We start from the raw sequence: 17037 nt of genomic DNA on the forward strand, positions 1-17037 counted from the left end.
GTGTGTGTGTGTGTGTGTGTGTGTGTGTGTGTGTGTGTGTGTGTGTGTGGTTAAACTTAAGGGCAGATAGAGAGAAGGAGAGTAAAGGAGCAGGAAGAGAAAGTTGTTTGTGTGCAGACATGGACCTGCGCTCGGAGCTGCTCAAGTCAATTTGGTATGCTTTTACAGCACTTGATGTGGAGAAGAGTGGCAAAGTCTCCAAGTCCCAGCTAAAGGTAAGGAACAAAACCGAATCGAACCAGTACTAAAGTGTACACAAATTCAATAACAACCATTGGACTGTGTAGAGATGTGTGTGTGTCCATCTCTGTGTTAGTGATTGCCTTCTGAAGGTGTCCTGATGGTCATATTTGATAATATAAAATTTTAGTTTATTTAAGTAAAAGCTACTAATTTCGCACAGCTTTATTTCCGTGTGTGTGTGTGTGTGTGTGTGTGTGTGTGTGGGTGGGGGGGGGTGGTTGACTGCTTTCACCACATGGTGTATTTTGCTGCACAAATCTTATTTCAAGCTACTTTTTTTTTAAACAATTAAATTTGTAAAATTTAAATCTTAATTATAGAACTCTGTCAAAACTTTAACACAAGTTTTTGTTCTAATGGTGTATTTGTCTTTTCCTTCAGACTGCACTCATTTTACATTTTTTATAATGAGAAAGATAAAAGAAAAAATGCTTTTTAGTAGGTGAGGGCATACAATAATTTAAAAACAAAAATTCTCCCTGAAAAGCTCTCCAATGTGGACAATATTTACCTGAACACTGTGCCAGTCAAAGTAACTCAAAGATGGACGACCAAGAAAAGTCATGCTTTTGCTTAATCGAAAACTGGAAAATGAAGGACTTAAAACTACAGTCTAAATTTAAAAAGGTTCCTGCTAATAGATTGTATGTGAGAAAGTGGGAATGAGTGTTAAGGTTGAGAGTCACTTAAAAAGTTTACTTAATTACACATACAGAACACTATTATAAACTTCGGCCATATATCCGGCCCTGCTCACAAAGAGTAGATAAAGGAAAGGTGAAATAATGTGGTGATAAATGCTAAAAATGAAGAGAGCGAGTCCAAGTTGAGTATGAGTCCAGTATAAATAATTAAAATATGAAACGTTTTAATGTATTACACTCACTATACTCCTGGGCAAAAATATGCCCCTGCCTGAGAAATTGCCGAATAAGTGTCTTCCTACAAAAAAGAGACCTCTCTCTCTCTCTCTCTCTCTCTCTCTCTCTCTCTCTCTCTCTCTCTCTATATATATATATATAACACAATAACATTATATGGTCATTATTAACATAACATTTCACATGATTCAGCTCATTCACAAACTGATACTAATAGATAAACAAAAAATTTAGTTTACCAGAATTACATTTCTGACCAAAATTTTCTATTTATTTATTATTATTATTATTTTTTTAATTAACACCTGACCTTTTCTGACATATGTGGTTCTACTCTCAACTGTTACCACAAAGCTGAAGGCACACAATTGTATGGGGCGTCTTTGGATGTGGTATAATAAAATCTTGCGTTCACTTGAACTTGGAAACCCAAACCTGGTCCAGTATGACAATGCCCCTGTGCACAAAGCGAGCTCCATTAAGATATGCTTTACATGCTTGGATCTTGAGTGGCCTGCTATAGAGCTCTAACTTCAACCCTACTGAACACCTTTGGGATAAATTGGAACGGTGACTGCACCCCAGGCCTCCTCACCGACATCAGTACCTGTCTTTACTATCACTCTTGTGGCTGATGAACACAAATATCCAGAAGCACACTCTACAATCTAGTGGAACATCTTCCCAAAAGAGTGGAGAGAATTATAAGAGCAAATTGGGACTAAATGTGGAATGCGATGCTCAAAAAGCACAAACCATACTTATAACCAGGCAGTATAGTGTATATCAAAAGAATAGAAAAGTGTGTGTGTGCAATTTCACTGTGAATCGGTGCTGATTGTTTCAACCGCAGTGACCCTTATTATGGCATAATCACCTTCAACTCTTACAGAAACCTTCACCATCAATTCTTTTAGAAAAGTGTATAAATTAGGACACAGCTGCAGACAGGGTTTGTGTGACAGTCTCCAGATGTGTATGTAAAATATCTTTACGACATGATGCATATACAAATAACCAGGTTACAAAATTTAATTACAGCTGAACGACTGTGTAACTGAAACATGACTAAGTGGTTTTAAACATTATAAAAATGCTAAACTTTAACCATTCGCTACTGCTACATAGCAACAGCTTGTTAGTCAGTTTATTTGATTTATTATTGTAGCTGTGGATTGTTTAGAAAATAATACATTTTGCTTTTTATTGGCTTCTTTGTTTCTACCAGAGTTGTTTTTGTTTTGCGAAAATGTCTTTTCTCTATCTTTCACTGCAACATCTTCCTTAGGGTTTTTTATTTTTTTTTATTTTTATTTTTTTGGGAATTTTAAGAGAATTAAGATCAAGATTTAAACTGAGTTTTATACGTTAGAGTGTGCCGGATGTGGTGATCACTCTCTCTCTCTCTCTCTCTCTCTCTCTCTGTGTGTGTGTGTGTGTGTGTGTGTGTGTGTGTGTGTGTGTGTGTGTGTGTGTTGGTTGATCAGATAACACAGCATGCAGTTATTCTTACTCTAAAGTAAAAATGCTGAGGAAATAAATGATAAAAACTTTCTCCACCTTACTACTTTAACTGACAACCAAAAGTTACATACATAACATAGATTTACATGGCATGTGTGTTTATTTTTTTAATGGCAGATGGCAAATGAGTCGATACTGATAAATAAATTGTCCACTGATAAATGTATTCTAATTTCTTAAAATAGAATCAGATTAGTGATTTAAACTTTATTCACAGCAATCTTAACTTAACTTAATCTTTAAATCTTAACACAGCAGTTACTCAAGCAGGTGTTTGTTTGTAATAAATTTTTCCTATCTGACCACTAGTTCACTTTATTTTTAACACCCCATAAGATGCTGCAGCCCGAATGATTTACTTAAAAAAATTGTTGTCCTAAAAATAGTACAAAAAAGTAAAATTAAAAAGTAATGTTTACTTGATAAACTTGAGTTTCACTTAAGTGAACATAACTTAAAATTTTAACAATAATTTTTTGTTGAATTGGCTAAATGCTTTTTAGTATCTTGTTCTGTCAAATTATTCAACTTTTTACATTTTTAAATTATATACAAAAGCAAGCAAACAACAAATAATATATTTTTATTTCTACTTTTTGTTTTAAAATACAAACACGTGAAGAAAAAATTTAAAAACAAGATTGCCAGTGTTGTTTTTTTGCACACATTTTAAAATGAAGGGTTGACCTTTCCAAGGTAAAGAAATACGTGCTGGACAAAATGAAAAGGGTTTTTATACATGGGATAAATTAGTTCAAAAAGAAGCCAGAAGGCCTGAGGCAGGTTGTCCAGTTCCATCATTGACCACTAGTTCACTCTAAGTTTGAACTTATGACCTTATTATAAGCAAGCCAAGATCTTAACCAGTGATCTACCTTTTGAGCTATTAGAACAGGTACAGACTACTGGTTATGATCATGTGACCTACGAATGCTCACATGCTGTGCTGTGTGTGAATTTATGTTCCAGTTTTTGTTTTATAATCTACATACAGTGTTGTGTGTGTTTCAGGTTCTCAGTGTACTTAATCTGTGTACAGGATCTGTCTTATTATCTTCATACATTGTTATTTGTGTTTAAGAGGTTCGGTTTTATTATCCTCATACATTGTTATTTATGTGTTCCAGGTTCAGTCTCAACATTTCTGTATGGTGTTTTGTGTGTGTGTATGTTCCAGGTTCTGTCTCATAATCTGTGTACAGTGTTGTGTATCCCTCACGACCCCGCTGCTCTAGAAGAACATTTCCGTGATGATGATGATGGTCCGGTCTCTAGTCAGGGCTACATGCCGTACCTCAACAAGTACATACTCGACAAGGTACCTTTCTTATTTTCAGCACAGTTAGTCCCTTTTCTTCTTTCCGTAATTCCTAAAGTATTTTTTGCTCTGACTCAATTCCCACTTGCTCTATTTTTTTCCCTTCCTTTTTATCTGCTTTCTTTCTCTCAGTCTTTTCTTGCTTGGTGAATGTTTTATGACTCATTCCGAAAATGTACACCAATGCCTGAAAGTCTGAAAACTCTACTATTTATTCTTTTTCTGTTTCTCTTCCTTTTTTCCAAATAAGCTCCTGTATGGTACAGCATTTCTTCCAGGCCATTCACATCTACTTCATTATTATTCAAATGTTTGTGTTCAAACAACAAAAATCTTCTGTAAGTGAGTGAAATATTCATTAGTCCTTTAAACAAATGGTTTTGTTTTTGTTTAGTTTTATTTATTTTTGGTTTTTTTTTGGAACCATACAAATCATAATTCACTGACCCATCAGTAGCAGTTTATAGGTACAATAACTACTGACTTAAGAATTAGAACAACTCCAATTGATTTTAATGAATGAAAAAGTCTATTATTGGCTTAATGAATTATAACATCTAATGATTCAGAAGGATTAAAACATATACCGCTGACTCAACAAATCAGACCATTCATTCATCTTAAATGAATCATCTCATATCATATCTATTATTAATTATCAGTTTAATAGAAATATCTAATGCTGATTTAAATGACTGAAAACACAAACTCCTGACTCAAATGACTGAAAACTCCACTACTGATTTTAAATGCATACTTTTTTTTTACTAATGACTCAAATAAAATATTCTAGTGGCTCAATTTAACCAGAACATCTACTAATGACAGAACATACACTATTAACTCATATAAATTAGTTCATAATAATGACAACATATAGTACTGGCTCATTTAAATCAGAACATCTGCTTCTGACTTGAATGGATCAAAACATCTATTAGTGATTTATAAGCACCAGAATATATGCTACTGACCTGAAAAATCACTACATCTTTTCAATGTTTAAAGGAACAGTATACTTGAGACCTAGCACAAGCACAATCCTGACGAAACTGTTTAGCACTGTGCGGACAGAACCTGGAATTACAGTCAACACCGGACTAAAATAATCAACACTAAACAACACTGACCAAATACCATACCAACAAAAATGTGTGTGTGTGTAATTAGGTGGAGGAGGGCAGGTTTGTGAAAGAGAATGTGGATGAGCTTTGCTGGACTCTCACAGCCAAAAAGAACTACAAGCCCCAAGGTGACAGCATCCTGCCACCCAAAGATGCTTTTCGGCTCTGGTGTCTCTTCATCTTCCTCTCAGAGGACAAATATCCACTGGTGATGATCACTGATGAGGTGAGATACACACCAACCCAAATAGTAATGCAAAATACACAAATGAGTGTGGAGATAATTTACAGAAACAAAACTCTAGAGGCCAACACAAACATTGGAAGCGGCAAAATCACACACAAAGATCTAATTGTAAGGGAACATTGTTACCCATAATTGACGTTTTGAATATTTATAAATGAACACGTTATCTGATATGTTAGCTTATTTTGTGGTAAGTGTATTAGCATGGAGCAATGTGGCACTGGCTGCTATCTTGTGGTGCTGCATTTGTGTTTTTTGTTAAGGCGTTTCTGAAGCCTAAACCTCAGGATGCTCTAGGGCAGGAAGTAAAAAAAAAATAAAACGCTGTGAGACTTCAAGGTTTTGAAATGTGCGCTGGTGCCACAAATAAGTCTTCAGCTTGGTTTAGCAATTCCTTTTCTCTCCACCTCTCTGTCCCTTTAGCAGGGAGGGGGTAAATTCTCTTGAAGCTAATTGTAGGTACATATCACAAGCAAACATTGTGTGAAAAATCTAGTTTAGTGTGTAAAAGCAGACTACTTAATGAAACAACAATAAGCAAAAGCTGGCTAGAGAGTAAACTTGACAACTGGAAGCTGACACTGAACGTAGTGAATGAAAGCTAGCATAGTAAATGAAAATAACCTACACAGTAAAAGGTCAGCTACAAATTCTAAAACTAACCTTCTAAGTGAATGCTAATGTAAGGATGTGGAGATTCAGAGTAAGCCAAGCTAGTAAAGAAAGACGCTATTGTTGTAGGAGAAAACTAATTGAGCAAGTCAAATTAAAATTACCAAAGTAACGGAAAGCTAACCTAGTGAGGGTAAACTAAGAAAGCTAGCATACTGCAGTGAATGCAAGCCAATGTACAGAGTAAAAGCTAGCAAGTGAAAGCTAATGTGGAGAAAAATCTGACAACCATGTGAGAAAATACAACTTAAATGCTAAGCAGGAACAACCTAGTGAGGGAATACTAACCTAGAGAGTGCAAGAATAACTAGCAATTGAAAACGGATATACCAAGTAAGGAAATTTGTGAGAAAATTAACGTTATGCTAGCAAGTAATAGTTAGCCCAGCTAAGTATAAATTAACATAGTGACTCAAAGCTAACATACATACAACTGTAGTGAATGCATGCTAATTTACCTAGTAAAAGCTCAGCTTGCAAATAAAAAATATATAAACAGTAATTATTTAGCATCAACTATGGACTAAATCAAACAGCAGCTCTGGGATGTAGTTGATATAGAGATGTGTGTGTTTGTGTGCATCTGTCCATGTGCATGTGCGTACATTTGAAACATGCTCCATCTTAGCACAGAAAAAAAGGTTGATGGTTTTTTTTCTCATGCTTGCACTCTTTCCGCTGCCTTTCTGCTCTCTTTCCGTGAGGTTACAGTTATTTCCTGGCAGCGTGGCATTTAGCAGTTTCACTCAATGCAAAAAAAGGAGGGGCATGTGTGCGTGTGCGTGTGAGAAAGCAGATGCACTTATGTTGCATAATGATGTACATGTGGTTAAATGCTTTTTATGCATTTTACAATGATTGTGATCTAATGTAGTGTCACGGGCTGTATCATGTCATTGTTACATGAACACACATTGAACAGGTGCACACACAGTTCCCATTTTATCAGGTATGCAATTAGGTGTATTCTCTTTTTGTGTTGCTGCCATTTTTTTGGGGCTATCAGTGTATTTTCAGTATTGCTGTTTCAGGGGAAAGTACTAATTCAGTACAAATTTGCATATTGACTGAATCATGAGGAACATTTGAATCTCAAATGTACTACATAAAAAAATATATATTCTGAATATGAATATATAAAATCAAACTAACCCAGATTTATTTCTGTAAGTATCAAGTGATTGATTCAGCATGAATGACGTGATGGCAAGCATGAGGGATTCAGTGAAAGGTTGTTGAAAACAATAGTGATCAGTGACTGGTCATTGCAGCACAGTAGTGATCAGTGTTTGGTTGTTAAAACAGCAATGATCAGTGATTGGTCAATGGGAACAACAGTGCTGATTTATTCGCCATTGATTAACCCTAACCCTTTAGAACAATAGTGATCAGTGATTGGTCATTAGGACCAATAGTGATCAGTGATTATCAGTGGGAACAAAAGTAATCAATCATTAGTTTTTAAGAATAGTGATCATTGATTGTTTTTTGGAAACAGTGGTAAACAGTGATCGGTGATTGAGAACAATATTGATCAGTGATTGTTTGAAAGCAATTGTGATCAAAGACTGGTTGAGGAAAACAATGGCAAGTATATGTGTGGTTGGTCGTTCAGAACAATAACGATCCGTGACTTGATTTTGAAAACATCTGTGATCACCCCTTTACTTTGTAAATGTAAAAAGACTACTACAGGAGTACCACTGACAATTTTTACATCCCTGAGAAACTGAGCCTCACTAACACTGCTCGACTCTTACACCACCACTTGTCCTATACCACCATTATAACAGCGTTGGCCACTTCTCTAGAATTGTCCACCAAACAAATACTGCATGTATGTGTTCGATGTTGACTCATACTTCCAAATTGTGTTAACTCTCCAACCAAAGCTTGAGCAGTCTGCTACTTGTCCTTTTAATTCTCATGTAGAGTTTTGGTTTTATTATTGCTCTTTAAATCTTCCAAAGTCTTTTCGGTTGTCTTGTATCAATTTCCATCATTGGAAAGTAAAAAGTTATATCGTTTTGTTTAGTGCAATGGTATTTAATAAGACACTGTTGAACACAAGGTTAATGTTTAAATGGTAAGTACACATGTGCTACTCTTCCCCCTTCAGGTGGAGTACCTACTAAAGAAGCTGTGCATGGCCATGAGTGTGGAGCTAAACGGTGTTGAGCTGGAGGACTTTATTTCCCATGATTCTATTCAGCAAAACGGTTTCAGTGCATGGGCATTTCTGCAAATGATGAACTCTGGGAAGCTCACCAGAGGACTTGCCAAGGAAACAATCAGCATGGCTATCGAGGAAGTGTATCGAGAGATAGTGGGGGACGTGCTGAAAGAGGTAGGAGGATTTAATCTTTTAGGGTATAGAAACAGGTGTTATTTCTATGAAAAGCAATACTGTCGCAGTCCAGGTTTTAGGGGTAACATTCTCTACAAGCAGAGTTGGAAATGGTGATCCTTAACTGCTTCCTTTTCCTTTTAATGACTATCACTAATAACCTAGTCAAGATGGCATAGATGATGCAAGTTAACTAAAGCAACTTGCATAAAGCAGGGTTCAAGAATGTAAAACAAAAAATACACAGCCATATGGGGCAAGTCTTAGAATGTTAGAATTCTGGGCTATTACAATGATGATGCTAGGAAAGCATTTTGTAAATAAGCACTTTTATGGGAGACACATCTCAGTCATTGTGTGTGTGTGTGTGTGTGTGTGTGTGTGTGTATGTATCAGGGTTACTTGTGGAAGAAGGGTCAGTTGAGGAGGAACTGGACAGAGCGCTGGTTTACCCTTAAACCAAACTCTATGGACTACTTTGTCAGTGAAGACCGCAAAGAGCGAAAAGGCAGCATCACACTGGACACCAACTGCTGTGTAGAGGTGAGTGTGTGTGGCTTTGTCCTAAATGGCAGTTTAAGCCCTTTGGTTATCTTTAAACTCACCAAAGTGTAGATCTATAATGTACTATTGATCAAAGCCAAAAGATCTCCGAAGATTTTTTCAGACTAGTTTTGGGGTTAGACTTGGAGTTAGACTTGAAGTTAGACTCAGAGTTAGAGTTTGACATGAAGTTTGACTTGATTTAGAGTAAGAAAAGTTGGAAATGGAGTTCGATTTGGAGTTAAACATGAGGATATACTTGGGGTTATAATTGGGGCTAGACTTGAATATAAACCTGGAGTGTAACTTGGTGTTAGAGTTTGAATTAGGGTTGCTCCCTGCTGTAAAACCGGATTAGCCCTTACTATTGGGTGTGTTCTGCAGATTCTACCAGACAGAGATGGCAAAAGGTGTATGTTCTGCCTGAAGACCATCTCCAAGACGTTTGAGCTCAGCGCCTCAGACACCAAACAGCGTCAGGAGTGGACAACAGGTCAGCACCCTCCACTCCACTCACTTTATTCTCCTTGAATTTTTAATCAACTATTTTTTTTTTTTTAGCCGTCTTCTTAGCACACAAACATTTTAATGTGTAATACTACACAAAAATCCATCATTATGTTTCTGGTCTAAATGCTACTGATCGGGTCATTCTGCAGCATCTGTTGTTTAAAGGCTGTCCCAAAAGTGAGAATCAGACCCTGTTTTTTGATAGGGATTGTTTCCTTTTCGAGTGTTCATCCAGTGTTTGTCTTGGTGTATGAGTTACCCATAGTGCACTGTGTGTGTATGTTAACTGATAAATGGCTGCTGCATTAGACTCAGTGTTGTGTAATATAGAGTTTGGGGTAATCAGGACGCGTTCACTGTTGACAGTTGCAATGGTGTGTATGTTGCTTATGTAGGACATATTGTTTGTGGTTTAGCACACATCTAATGTAAATTAATGGTGGTGATAAGGATTATGTGGCCTATATACTAACCAGTGTGTACAGTTTAGGATGCATTCAAAGTAGACTGATAGTGTTTGTGTGGCAGTCTTGAGAAGAATAACTATGTAAAACATAGATGTACCAACAAGCCCAAGTCTCATTCATTTTTCGTTGTTTTCACTTGAATGCTTGGATGTTTTACAGCTAAAAAAAAAAAAAAAAAAAGACCCTGAGACCGTTATTTGAGAGCCACGAGGTACTGTTTGACACTATAGCTGTTTATAGCACATTGCTGTGGAAAAGTAGTGACTCATAATGGCACTATCCACTGTCACCCAGGAGAAAACAGGTTCCCTTTTGAGTTTGGTTCCTCTCAAGGTTTCTTTCTCATGTCATCTCAGGGAGTCCGTCCTCACCACTGTTGTCTCTGGTTTACTCATTGGGGATCAGGGTCTAAATCTGGAGTTCCATAAAGCTGCTTTGTGATGATGTCTATTCTTAAAGTACTGTATTGAATATAAAGCGAACAGGCTGACATTTTAAATAAAACATTAGACAGAAAGCTGAGCATAGGTTAAAGGCCTTGCTCAAAGGTCCAACAGTAGCAATTTATGACCTTCCAGTGAGTAGCACAATAACATAACTATTAAACTAACCCATTGTGTGGTTTGGAACAGGCCCACTGGTTATTTGACTGCTTAGAAATAGAAGAGTAGGAATGTAATAGTTATTTCTATGGTGGTGTTTATGTGGCCTAAGGACTAATAAGGGTGTGATCTGAGACAGTCCAGTGTGGACTGACATGACCGAATTAATTGTCATTTGGGTAATCATGGACCAGTAGTGGTCTATAATGTGAATATTATATGGTTTGGGACATGTCCACAATGGATTGCCAGTGAATAGAATAGTGGAAATGTAATATGGTGGTGGTTTGTGGCCTATGGAGTAAATAGGCTGAGGTTTGAGAAATGTCTTGTGTGGATTAAAATGACAATTTTGACTGTGTACATTTTGGACGCACCATCATGGTCCAGGGATGGTCTACAGTATATAATGAATAATATTCGTTTTAGGACGTGTCCACAGTGGACAGATGATGGTGTTAATGCAGCCTATATGTAGTAAATAATGCATATTTAGCATATTTAAGAAATAGGGTGTTTGGTTTGGGGCAGATCTAGAATGGGCAGATAATAGTGTAGTTGGTATAGTGAATAATGTGTGCTTTAAGATGTTTCCACAAAGGAATTATGATTGTAAGACATTTGTGATGGTGGTTATGTGGCCAGTGTAATGAATTTGAGGTGTGCCCATAGTGGACTGAAGTGGGATGTTGTGTTTGGTCCCCCAGCGATCCAGACAGCAATCCGGTTACATGCAGAGGGTAAGTGCTCCCTGCATAAGGAGCTGAAGCTGAAGCGGAGAGAACAGCGTGAACGTAGGGAGAGGAGGCGAGTGGAGAAGGAGCAGGAACTACAGCACCTCCACCTGCTGCAGGAAGAACGAGAACGCAAGAACGCTGAGCTGGAACTGCTAAAGGAGGCCCAGAGGCAGGCACAACTACTGTTGGAACAAGAAGAACAGCGGAGACACGAACAGCACGAACAGCTCCAACAAGCACTGGAGCTCCAGCTGAAGGAGGCTCAGGAGGTATGGGGTGGGGGGTTGGGGGGTTGGGTTGTTGATGGTTAGGGCTGTGTGTTCCTGTATAAGTGAACAATTGTAATAAGATAACTGCTAATGTATTTGTGTATGTGTTCAGGCACGTGTGTTTATGCAGGCTGAGATGGCATTGAAGGAGGAGGAGGCGGAGCGTCAGAGAAGGCGGATTCAAGAGCTGGAGGAGATGCAGCAGAGATTAGAGGAAGCTCTGAGACAGGAGATCAAAGCCAGACAGGACGAGGAGCAGCATCGATACACACAAGCTAGGTACACTAACATACACACACACAAACACACTTATACACACACACACACTGCGGTGCCATTTAAATCTCTATAAGAACTCGAGGCCTGGTGTATTGGTGCAGTACAGTGAGTATGAGTTCCCCAATAAAGCACTTACACAACAATAATGAGGAAGTCACCAGAGGAAGTGCTGATCTCACACTCAATTTGAGGGTCACACACACACACACACAAACACAGAGAGAGAGAGAGAGGCGGCTATTTTCAGATGTGGCTATTTTCAGAATTTGAATATAAAGGCGATCGTGATGATAAGGAGAAGGAGGAGTACAGTGAAGATGATGGTATGGTGGATGGATGAACAGATACAGCGAAAATTTATATATAGACTTTCAAATCACATGAGCCAATATTTTATTTACAATAGAACATAGAGAACATAAAAAATGTTTAAACTGAGAAATTGTACACCTTTATGCACAAAATGAGTTCATTTCAAATTTGATGCCTGCTACAGGTCTCAAAAACGTTGGCACGGGGGCATGTTTACTATGGTGTAGTATCTCCTCCTCTTTTCAAAACAGTTTGAAGTCGTCTGGGCGTTGAGGTTATGAGTTTTGCTGTTGGAATTTGGTCTAATTTTTGCCTGATATCGTTTTCTAGCTGCTGAAGAGTTTGTGGTCGTCTATGGCGTATTTTTTGTTTAATGATGCGCCAAATGTTCTCTATAGGTGAAAGATCTGGACTGCAGGCAGGCCAATTCAGCACCCAGACTCTTTTACAATGACGCCATGCTGTTGTAATAGCTGCAGAATGTGGTTTTGCATTGTCCTGCTGAAATACACAAGGCCCCTGAAATAGACGTTGTCTGGAGTAAAGCACGTGTTGCTCTAAAACCTTTTTATACCTTTTAGCATTCGTATTGCCTTCCAAAACATGCAAGCTGCCCGTACCATATGCACTTATGCAACCCATACCATCAGATTGCTGGCTTTTGAACCGAATGCTCCAGAAGGTCCCTATCCTCTTTAGCCCGGAGGACACGGCATCTGTGATTTCCATAAAAAATTTCAAATTTGGACTCGTCTGACCATAGAACACTTTTCCACTTTAGAACAGTTCATTTTAAATGAGCCTTGGCCCACAGGATACGACGGCACGTCTGGACCATATGGCTGCCTTTTGCATTATAGAGCTTTAGCAGGCATCTGCAGATGGCACGAAGGATTGTGTTTACCGACAGTGGTTTCTGGAAGCATTCCTGGGCTCATTTAATAATGTCAATGACACAATCATGCTGATAAGTGAAACAGTGTCGTATGAGTGCCCGAAGACCACGGCCATCCAACAAAGGTCTTCTTCCTTGACCCTAAAGCTCCAAGATTTCTCCAGTATCTCTGAAACCTTTGATGATGTTATGTACTGTAGATGATGATTTGCAAAACCTTTGCAATTTGATGTTGAAAAACGTTGTTTTTAAAGTATTCCACAATCTTTTTACATACTCGTTCACACATTTGAGAGCCTCTTCCCATTTTTACTTCCGAGAGACTCTGCCTCTCTAAGACATGCCTTTTATAGCTAATCATGTTACAGACCTGATGTTAATTAACTTGATTAGTTGCTAGATGTTCTTACATCTGAATATTTTTTAAATGTCTGGCTTTTTCAGCCATTTGTTGCCCCCGTGCCAATTTTTTTGAGACTTGTAGCAGGCATCAAATTTGAAATGAGTTCAAGGAGCAGCTCTCACAAGGTGTTGGTTAATATCAAATTCAAAGCGCATACGCAACTGACATTCAATTAGGATGTATATTTTGATTTGACTAATCTGTGGAGGAAATAGGAAAACTCTTTTTGCAAGTTTTTGAGTGATTATTCCAAATGTGTATCGGTAGGTGATAGAAAATTATGGTGACAATAATGATTATGATGATGCCCTGCAGGTTGCTGGAGGAAGAGGAGGACAAGATGAAGTCCCTGATGTGTCTGCAGGAGGAGCAGGAGGAGTTCATTCAGAGGGAGCAGAGGGAGAAACAGGAGTTAAAACAGGAGATGGAGAGCAAAACGCGAGCATTGGAGGAGGCTCAGAAACAGCTGGATGAGATCAGAGCTAACCGACACAGAGTGGAGCAGGACGTGGTGGTCAGTACACACACACACACACACACACAGAATTTTTGGCTTGTTGATTGCTAATTATGTGTGTGGTAACTGTGTGTGTCAGGCTGCTCAGAGGAAGCTCCGGCAGGCAAGCACTAATGTCAAACACTGGAACGTACAGATGAACAGACTGATGCATCCTATTGGACCAGGAGGTAGGAGTGTGTGGGCGTGTGTGCACGTGCGCACGTGTGTGTGCGTGCGTATGTCTGTGTGGCTAAAGAATACCTGCTTCTGTAACTAACCTGCATCCATACACCTTTTGGCTTCAGATCAGTCAACATGCAGATATGTTTTGTTATTGCTTGTTAAATCGAGTTTGTCTCATTCAGAGCCTTAGATTCAGATGAAATGTTGACAGAAAGTCAGCAACATCACAAGATATTCTCCTGAGTCCTGATATCTTGTACAATAGCATTTAAAAAAGGCAAAGAAATGGCTTTGATTTAGCTCTATTTAACGTTAAGAATGTGAACGCACAGTGAGTCATTGGCTCACATTAACTGGACACAACAATCCACACTCCCAAATTTTTTCTTATAAAATGTAACAAATCAGGTTCGGGAGGTGGTACATCAGATCTGGAGTAGTATGGTGTCATCTCAGAGAGCAATACATTGATTTTCTGTGTTGAGCAAACGCAAAGTCTTCATTTTTCATGAGACAGCAGCATAGGCTCTGTACCGGAAACGGAATTGAAGTAAAGACTTAGACTGTAGAAGATCTTAAGAAGGTGAACAAATCATATGTTTCTTGTACTAGTGTTTTCATATTAGAAAACAACCATGCTGCATGTGCGTGGCAACTAGATCATTATCAAAATTACATTTAAATTGACCAAACCAGATTAAATTATCCAAGTCAACAAAAGGATCAGAATCAGAATACTTTATTGATCCCATAGGGAAATTGTTAAATTTTTTTATCTGATCTTCCCATCAATAATCTGGCACGTACCCTGAAACCACTGCAGTAAAAAGTAAAAAGTACTCCAGAAACTATTTAGGCGGAACAAAACCGTAGAACTCAGAGGAAACCCGGTTTCTTCACACAGAGCTCAGGATAGAACCAGGGACCATGAAACTTACTTGTCTTCATGCATTTGTTTTTCTTGCTTTGGATACATTTGGTAGAGTCTATCTATTTGTCACTGTCTTCTCTCTTAGCTGAAGCTGTTAGATATTAACACCTTTTTTTCTCTTCCTTTAACACTTTTTTTTTTCGTCAGTTGAAGCAGTGCTTTAAAGCTTTAGACCCCTGTGGTCTTGTTAGTTGATAATGGCCATTTGCATTTCAGGCTGAGTGTGTGTGTGTGTGTGTGTGTGTGTGTGTGTGTGTGTGTGTGTGTGTGTCTGTGTGTGTGTGTCTGTCTGTCTGTCTGTGTGTGTGTGTGTGTGTGTGTGTGTGTGTGTGTGTGTGTGTGTGTGTGTGTTTTTCAGAGAAGCGGCCATCAGTGGGAGGCTACTCTAGTTTCCGCATCCCGTCACAGAAGGATCCAGCATTGCGGCTCATTCGGACAAACAGCGAACAAGACGAGGAGAGCAAAGAGAACACAGCTGAGATCCTTCTCTCTAATGCCTCCAATGGAACTGTGGACACACACTGAGAGGCTTGGCCAAACTAGATCTATGCCTTGGATTTTAACAAAGAGTAAAGAATGAGTATTTATGTACTCCCATCAGCAAGCAATCCTCCTCCTCTAGTCAGTGGAGGCGGTCAAGAAATTTTTACAGCGTTACCTGCAGTATTGGACAAGTATTGGATAATGGCAAGATCAGTAAATAAGCTTGAGAGGCTGGTTTTGTCTTAATGTAAACTTCGCAGACGTCATTAAGCACGCGCTGAGTCCATATGTGTGCTTGTAAACATAGCTAAGGATTATTTTGTATACAACATGATATCTTTTTTTGCTTTATCTGCATGTAAAGGCTAAGTGTACAATAAAGCATCATGACACGCACTATAAATGTCTCGGGTCAATGATACAGACATGGTCTCCAGTCACGCTAGCATGCACACAGACACACACATATGCGCACACCCAAAGCTGAAGAGTCTGTGTTTTTTTTATGTTCAGATTTGAATCTTAAGCTGTAGGGCAAGTAAAATAATGAAGGAAACGAGCTGAAACTCTGAAGCAACTGTGGTTTATGCACTTCCTGCTAATGCTGCTGAAAACATGTCAAAGCTGAGCACACTCCTCACACGAATACACACAGGGAAAACTCTCAAGTTTTAGTAATTATTACATTGTTCTGCATGCCAGATTGATATGTGTCTTCACTGAATGATGAGTTGTATTTTGTTTACTTTATTTTTACAAAAAAAAGATAAAGGAAAGATGCAGAATACGTCAGATTTCCTGTTTCCTAGTTAAACCCTTACTTTGACTACTGAACATGTTGGAGCCATATCTTTTATATAAGACTTTTTAATGGCTGTTATCTTTTATAAAAGGCTCGTGTAAAAAAACTTGCTTTAACGTTTTATTTTTAAAAAGGCCCTTTAAATATAACCAGGCCACATCACAGACATAGAAGAATGTAATATAGTAACGTTTAAAATGTATATCTCTAGACATGCACAGAAATAGCGTGAATATAATGTAAAATTAACAAGTTATTTTAATACTTACTATTTAACAACTAGATTTATTTAATTAACACCTGTAATTGATCGTTGTTTTATATTCCCGTACACTAGAGGGCGCAACAGAATCACTTTTTTGCTTTATTTTATTATAAATGTACAATACCTAAAAAAAAAAAAAAACATACTATACATTAAATAATGCATATATACCTTTTATAATAATAATAATAATAATAAGGAATAATAATAGTGTATATAAAATACCTTTGTAAAAATAAAACATACTAATTCTTACTTTTGTGGACTTAGTTTTAGACGTCTTTCTTGTGAATCGGTGGTATATAATATTATCTGTTCAAAAAGATGCACAATAAAGGAAGTATTATTAATATCAAGTTATTTAAGTAATATCTCTTCAAAAATCATTACTTTTAAACGCCTTGACGGAATTATTTTTAATAGCCTTGGAGTGTACATTGTGGTGTACATTTTTAAATATAAGATATGTATTAAGATGTAAGTATTTCATAAATAATGTCT

General features: G+C 37.8%; 1 protein-coding gene across 2 annotated transcripts; it reads left to right on the forward strand.

The window, feature by feature from the left end:
• Positions 1–41: 41 nt before the first annotated feature.
• Positions 42–15865, forward strand: def6a (DEF6 guanine nucleotide exchange factor a). 2 transcript variants are annotated; one of them, XM_046870966.1, is made up of 11 exons: positions 42–215; positions 3826–3966; positions 5137–5316; positions 8129–8356; positions 8753–8899; positions 9284–9392; positions 11186–11484; positions 11597–11763; positions 13689–13887; positions 13970–14060; positions 15350–15420. In XM_046870966.1, the coding sequence occupies exons 1-11, from the start codon at positions 120–122 to the stop codon at positions 15373–15375; spliced, it is 1683 nt and encodes a 560-aa protein (XP_046726922.1). In that variant the 5' UTR covers positions 42–119; the 3' UTR covers positions 15376–15420. The 2 variants fall into 2 exon arrangements, with proteins under 2 accessions (XP_046726922.1, XP_046726921.1); XM_046870965.1 differs by having other exon boundaries at positions 43–215; positions 15345–15865.
• Positions 15866–17037: the final 1172 nt, after the last annotated feature.

Source organism: Silurus meridionalis, chromosome 17 (genome assembly GCF_014805685.1).
Source record: "Silurus meridionalis isolate SWU-2019-XX chromosome 17, ASM1480568v1, whole genome shotgun sequence".
Classification (NCBI taxonomy): Eukaryota; Metazoa; Chordata; class Actinopteri; order Siluriformes; family Siluridae; genus Silurus; species Silurus meridionalis.